The 7,349-nt window shown below is 39.4% G+C and overlaps 1 protein-coding gene across 1 annotated transcript; it reads right to left on the bottom strand.

The window, feature by feature from the left end:
* Positions 1 to 854: 854 nt before the first annotated feature.
* pgap3 (post-GPI attachment to proteins phospholipase 3) lies at positions 855 to 6,270 on the bottom strand. The gene is made up of 8 exons (XM_063892925.1): positions 5,846 to 6,270; positions 5,061 to 5,158; positions 4,788 to 4,940; positions 4,640 to 4,702; positions 4,285 to 4,346; positions 3,994 to 4,130; positions 3,575 to 3,779; positions 855 to 3,154 (listed from the first exon to the last, which is right to left on the bottom strand). Exons 1-8 carry the CDS (start codon positions 6,063 to 6,065, stop codon positions 3,091 to 3,093), a joined length of 1,002 nt encoding a protein of 333 aa, XP_063748995.1. The 5' UTR covers positions 6,066 to 6,270; the 3' UTR covers positions 855 to 3,090.
* Positions 6,271 to 7,349: the final 1,079 nt, after the last annotated feature.

Here is a 7,349-nt window from a genome sequence, read left to right as displayed (position 1 = left end):
GTGTAAGAACGGTTTGTTTTGGACAATTCATATCAATGAATATATTCACAGTTTTACTCCAAAGTGTACTCTAATCCGCAGACGTAACATGCCTAGACAAATCTCTTTTGGTGCTGTTGGAGACTATCGTAACCCCTACAAAGAATTTGTACCGCCACAAATGGTCCAAGGCCAGCAGGACCTTCAGACTGGAAGGGGGGGGGGAGCAAAGAATCGCAGTCATGTCAGACAAAATAACGTTTTGGATACAATTCATTTTTCAGTTCACTTAGATTTTTTACAATAAAAAATAAAAAAATACATCAAGAAAGTTAACTGAATAAAAAGAACGGCCTGTGACCAGACATTTACTTAAGAATTAAGGATGACATAACTTTAATCTGTATGAGAAGCTCAGTTAGAACTTAATTTCTTGTTGGGAATCTAAAAGTTACGCTTGAATTTAAAAAAAAAAACTGGCTGCATTAAGTATAGAGGTCAAGAGTGCATGTTGCAATTTGTTAGTTGGCAAATTGGCAGCTGCAGTCTCAAAGACAAGTGGTTCACAGAGAATCACATCACCAGGGCTGCAAAAAATCAGGGTGCTAAAAAGACATTATTATGCCATGATAGATTGTACATTCCCTGAAGTACCGCTAACAAAAAAGACGCACATGCTAAGATTCAGATGTCTGAGAGTAGTAGTAATTTTCAGAAAAGACACATTCTCGCTAAACCTCTAAAATCATTCCATTGTATATGTTTTGAGACAGAAGGAGGTATTTACAGTATATTGCCCCACTTGAATATACATTTGAAAATGTGTAGAACCACAAAAAATTATATTTGAAAAAAAAGACACAAACAAGCCCTAATGCTCATCAACAAAGAACACTTTTATTTGTTCCATTTCATTCGGATTTTTTGGTCAAATATCAGATGTGAGGTGGAGGAAAGTGCACTGAAGTGGTGATGTGCGTAGGGCAGCAGGCAGAGGGCAGCAGATGAGTGAAGGAAGAAGAGGGATGTGGGTATTGGTGAAGAAATGAACAATTACATGATTTACAGAGCAGAAATATGATTTTGTTTTACATTTTTCCCCCAGGAAATGTTCAAGTTATAAACAGATTTTGAATTAGGTGTGTTTTTTCCCACAGCTTTTTCATTATACGTCATCATTTGGCCCCAGTCACAATGTTATGAATGTCAGTGGTTTATTAACATCGGAAAATATGAACAGTTTTGTCTGATAAAAATATGTACTATATAATGCTTCTTATCTCATAAGGCCAGCATCTCTGCCATCATTTCAGGAATCTTTACGCCACCCAAACCTACAACAACCTCTCCCTGTCTTTCTTTCTTTCTCCCCCCCACCCCCATCACAGGCTGTCAGCAAAGCTAAATTTACCCATCGTCTCACACGCATTCACACACACACATGCTCCTACATCAGTAGTTTTACAAAAGGATCGAGCACAATCTAGCTCCCTCTCACACACACACACACACACACACACACACACACACACACACACACACACACACACACACACACACACACACACACACACACACACACACACACACACACACACACACACACACACACACACACACACACACACACACACACACACACACACACACACACACACACACACACACACACACACACATTCACTTTACAATGGCAAAAACAACATGATGTTGAGTCAAGGCAACGTGTACACACAGTCATTGTTCTCTCACAGAAATACAAAAGGCATGGGCAGAATTTCAAACAATAAAATGCACGTAAATGTTCACACACTCGTAAAGTGCTCATATGGAAGGGAGACTCTGAGGGGTGAAGACATACATGGTATGAATTCAAGAGTTTTGGTGTGTAGTGGAAATGAAATAGTTGATAAGAAAGAAGAAACGTGCTCATGGACAAATATCATAAGGTATGTAAGGCAGGCATGGAGGGAGTATTTTACATGATGGGGCAATTATCTGTACAGCAGCTGGCAGTGTGTGTGTCATTTTGTGGAATATTACAGCAAGAAATGCAAATTCAAATAATGGGCTACATCTACACACTCACTCACACACCACATAACCCCAGAATTTATTCAAACTCTTGATGGAAATAAATAGGTCCCAGCTTCCTGTCGCAGATTATTTTCCGTACCTCAATCTTTTTCTCCTTCTCCTCACACTAAAAGGCAATCCAGGTGAATTAAAACAATATTTTCATTTGATGGTCATCAGGCATATCCCACCCCAAAACAAAAAATCAAGTCATTCAACAGAATAGAGCAAACAAATTGGTCACAACATAGTCTTAAAACTACTAAGGTGGCTGATGAAACTGGAAATAGAAATGATAATGAAGAATATGAGAAACACAAGCAGCAGTGGAAACAATGCAGGCACACAAATAAAAGGTGTGATGATGAAAAAACACAGTCAGCTAGAATGGCCTTCAAACATAACCCCCCCCCCATGTTGTCTCTCTCTCTCTAGAACAATCCGCTGGCAGACCCCACCTGCCCACTTCACAAGGGGCTGTCGTCTCTGTGTCCGCCAGTCCACTTTTGGCTCAGATGGAACCTGACACATGCTGAACCAAACACACACATGCCGAAGCAAACACAGAGATGGCATGGCAGGGGATCTGGTGCCATCTATTGTCAGCCACAGCAAACTGCCAATAGTGCGGATCTCAGCGAGAGGGACATTGATATCATGGGTTCAGGGGATCAACTTCGGAAAGTCGGAAAAACAGGATATGCATCAAAAATATTTGATGACAACATCAAAAACTGGGTCTGCTGTGGTTTTCCTTATCCTGTTTTGCATTGATGATAAACAGGAAAAAAAGTCGTGGAGCAAGTCAAAGCAGAGTAGAGCGAACATCAATCGTGATATCAACAATAGAGAAAGTGTCGCCCAAATAAATTATTTTAAAAATGAATTAAAAACATGTAAACATAGTCTACTCTGATGGAATTGGTGTCATGCAAGTCGTCCGTGAGGCGGAGATACTTCCGTGTTCGGGCATCCGGCTGCTCTGATCGGAAGGGTGTGAGGGTGTTGCCGGGGTGAAGAAGTGACAAGGTCCTCCTACTCCACTTTGACGCCCATCTTCTCCGTGTTTAGAAGATAGAGGCTGTCGTCTATCAGGAAACTGGAGGAGGATAAAGTAAGGGTAATGTATTATATCTAGGTTATAAAAAAAAATAATGCAATTATTTTGCAGTTTTTGGAATTCACATATCATTGGAAAATACAATACAATTATCATGGTGGGATTATTTAAGGAGATCTGTACCAAACAAGGATTTCTTATTTAACTTTTATGTAAGAATCTGTGGAATACTGTTCATTAGCTAGGACTTCTTGGGAGCACCAAAATAATTATTATAGAATGATATTTCCACTTAATTTGCCTGGACCAAATATTTTGCTTGCTTTTTGTATATTGCACTACTCCATATTGTGATTCCGATCAAATGTCTATTAATGTGCCCCACTAGTATCTCAATTGATATGGTCTTTCCCTCTTTTTGAGACGATTCTTCGTTTCAGTAAAGTTGAGTGGACAAACCTGTAGAAAAGGAAGTGCACTGGTATGGTGCTGAGGTGCCACACAGCGTGAGCGTCCAGGATCCAGAGCATTGGGGGGAAGTCGAGCAGCTCCAGCAGTGCCAGACCATGAAGCATCAGCACCACCAGTCCGCACTTCCACCAGTAGGGCAGTGTCCGCCGGTTCTGCCAGCACCAACACAGCCACCACAGCAGGTTCACCATGCCTTTAGAGACCAAAAAACAGTACACAAGCACAAAGAAAAATAAGAAAGACAAGGAGAAAGACTTTAGTTTAGATGAGTTTAGCGTGAACTTCATGACCAAGGAATAATATACTGCAAGTTGTTCTAACTGCAGTCCGACTAAATAAAACTAAAACAAACAATTATGACCAAACCATAAACAAGCTTTAATAATAAAACTCTGCATTCATTGTACCGATGGATGTGTTTGCAGCCATGTTGTAGCCGTAGTCGAAACTGACAAATGTCAAGTAGGACACATGAGAGGTAAAGGCCAAGATGAGCAGGACTCCCACCATGCTGGACACCCCCGGTTGCTTCAGACCCAACGTTCTGAAGAAGAGCGTAAACAGAAATCACGTATTAACACGTGTTATGGATACAATTCTTATTCACCAAAAATATTTCTTTGTCTTGTAACTTCTTGACATTAGAAATTCTGATTAATAATCCCCCCTTACAAAAACATAAGGGATTTTGAGCTTACCTGACGCAGCATAGGTAGATTGAGTAAAGAATGACCGCTGTTGCACAGAAGTAGTCCATTTTCTGGAAAAGATTATCACAAAGACACAGAACACATGTTTACGGACAACAACAACTGACATTTTGACTTGTTTGTTACTGAAAATATCTGGCACACATTGTGAGGGCTGTTCAGTAATGGCATTAAAATGTAGCTGATTAGCTAAGCTCATTAGCCAATAATACAGAACTAAATAAGCCTGGAATGGGCGAGACTTTATTCAACATCACTCAGGTAGAGAAAATCGAATCATATACTCTCTCTGTTGGCCATAAAAAACCTGATGATCCAATTATTATTTTTATCCAAGCGTTACCTCAGTGAGATAGGTGTCCCGGGTGTGAAAAACAGTGGACCAGAACCAGGCATTAAGAGAAACCTAAAGGAACAAACAGAATATTGTTCATAGAAATTGCATATGAGGTTATTTATTATGTTAAGTTATTTCATTGTGTCCATCTCACCAGAGAGAAGGCGTTGATGGTGTGGTACATGGGGCTCTGGCGTGGCACCGTGCTCCGATAGCGCAGCAGCATGAGAAGGCATGCCAGGCCGTTCAGCAGGGAGGCCAGGGCCGAGGCTGGCTCCTCAAAACACAGGAAGCGCGCAAACGGCCACTATGGAAGAGATAAAGTTATATATTTTCACATATCAGTCAATTTGTTAAAGCTAATCCAACCCTGGAGCACTTAGAGCGTTTTCTAACTACAGATGAGTGTGATGCATTTAACACAAACCTTGCCATGGAACTGTGGGATACTGTAGCCTTCGGCCTGGTAAAGACCCACCGTGGTCCACATGCACTGATAGCGACAGTCATCGCGACATGTCCAACCTGGAACAAAAAGTCAATTCAAAAGGTCTGAATATGCAACAGTAAAATACATCTGGAAAATGTTCTTTACATACGTTTGAAATAAAAGTAGAGAGCTATATTCCAAGTTATTCTCCAAAGTCAGAAATGTTTGGTGTCAATATATATTTAAAAAGTATATATAGTACTTTTTTTGGTCAATCTTAATAAGACAATTTAGATGTCATCCTCTGGGCTCTCAAGTGATATGGTAACTGGAAGAAGACCAACACATTTCTTTGGAGCTAAAGAAAAGGAGGCACTGAATGTCAGTTTCTGTTTCTGATTGTATTACTGTATCAATTGCTTAGTTTTTTCCAAAATGAAATTAGTTTTTAACTCTCACACAAACACACTATAGAATAGTTAATGATGGGCCATGGGTGGAGTTACAATAGGCCTTTGGTGACACCTTACTCATCCAGAAAAACTGGCTTTTCACTTTCAGGGCTGTGTCGGTTAAGAACCAGTATCACATGTTTCATCAAAGGTGAGAAAACACTTCAGGCATGACACACAAAGCAGCTTAAGCTATGGAGGAACAAAACATCAAAACTATTAAATAACACATGTAAAGGATGGATTTATACATTACCGTTTACTGTTTACTGATAATTGTAGGTCTGCTAGCAAGTTAGCCTAACTCACCTAAAAACAACAACATCTCACCTGTCAGCGCCATGTACTGCGGCTGGCTAGACTGGAAGCCCCGCAGCCGAGCTCCGGTGCAGTTGCTCCGTACGCATTGCTTCACACAGTCCCGGTAAACCGGCTCCTTGTCGCCTTGGGATGCCTGCACAGTGGTCATCGACATCAGGAAGAGGACGGCAGTGGCCACAGCGGAGATCCGGACAGATGTGCAGCGGGGAAACATTACCGCTGAGGCCATGGTGGTGAGTCTCGGGCGGTCAGTACTCACAAAGGCACGGCGGAACTGGAGCTTCCACAGTGGACGGTCAGCATTACCAGCCAGTCATTCCTGGTCAGTGTTGAATACCAAGCCGGGCCTGAAGTGTGTTACAGTGACAGTACAGTGTGTCCACTATTCCCATGTACTCTCATCAGGGTCGAGTTTCACACTCGCACATCGTATCCGGTTACTGTTTACCAAAATAAAACACTCGATAGTGATCGTTTGTAGAAGCTTTTGTTTTCAGTGGTAAAATACTTATTTATATTTATATTCACATCTAATTTCGGTTTAAACATGTTTCTTAGCTAAGATAAGAAGAATATAAAAGGAATAAAGTGTTAGCCTATCTAGTTGCTTCATTCAAAAACGGTTTTTTATATGGACATGATGGAAGATTTTATTCTGAAGGCAGAAAGTTAAATGGGGGAAAGTTTTTTTTGTACTTCCTGTTTTGATTACGACGTCAGAATGTCACGTGATTCCTTGATCCATTGATTTATTTCATGCTGTAAATATATTTATATTATGGCCGCTCGATATAAAACATGTTCTTATTTATTACAAAATCGTTTTCTAATCTTGACAAACAAAATAATAATAATCATAATCATTTAAATAATCATTATTTAAAATAATAATAACAATGTTTTAAAGAAACTACATAAAATCCAAATTTTAAAAAATCATACCACATTGAATGAGTATCAAGTCATGCAAAATGAAGCGTCTAATATAGTGTTAAATTAACAGGTTTCCTCCGTTCGCTGTTGTGGAAAATGTGTTTTCGTTTTGAATATGCTGTGTTTTGAATATGTTTTAAAGAATTTTCGTGTCTTACTCATTCATCACCTGTCATTTTCCACAGCCTGTCAACACACCAGTTTCGTGGTAAATGAAATAGCATTAAACATGTTTATCACAGCATTAACCTCCTTTATTGATATCGTGTAGTTGCAATAGAAAGAACAAAGTTACAATTCACTTATTATTTATATAAAAAACACTACCCATGCACATTTGGATGGAAAAAGTAGCACATTTATATTTAATTAATTTGGTCACTACTTCATCATAGTGTCATAGTGGAAATTAAACCTGGTACTTTAATGTATTGAAATGGACATTATTCTATCAAAAAGCAAAATGAACAACATACACAGAGATATCACTATTATAGACAAATATTGAAAACCAGAAATAAAACAATAAGTCCATACAAATCATGCAATGTAGATTTAAAGGCGTTGTGGTGTATTTCTT

Source organism: Eleginops maclovinus, chromosome 10 (assembly GCF_036324505.1).
Source record: "Eleginops maclovinus isolate JMC-PN-2008 ecotype Puerto Natales chromosome 10, JC_Emac_rtc_rv5, whole genome shotgun sequence".
Classification (NCBI taxonomy): domain Eukaryota; kingdom Metazoa; phylum Chordata; class Actinopteri; order Perciformes; family Eleginopidae; genus Eleginops; species Eleginops maclovinus.
The sequence above is the reverse complement of the archived record's forward strand: the minus strand, read 5'-3'. Positions and strand labels throughout refer to the sequence as shown.

What these genes read in the sequence shown, in the direction of transcription:
- pgap3 (XM_063892925.1), bottom strand. Translation starts at nt 6,065, where the DNA reads ATGGCCTCAGCGGTAATGTTTCCCCGCTGCACATCTGTCCGGATCTCC. An exon ending in GGGACACCTATCTCACTGAG is followed by an intron (nt 4,347 to 4,639) that starts GTAACGCTTGGA and finishes AATCTTTTCCAG; the next exon opens with AAAATGGACTACTTCTGTGC. An exon ending in GTGCACTTCCTTTTCTACAG is followed by an intron (nt 3,155 to 3,574) that starts GTTTGTCCACTC and finishes ATCCTCCTCCAG; the next exon opens with TTTCCTGATAGACGACAGCC.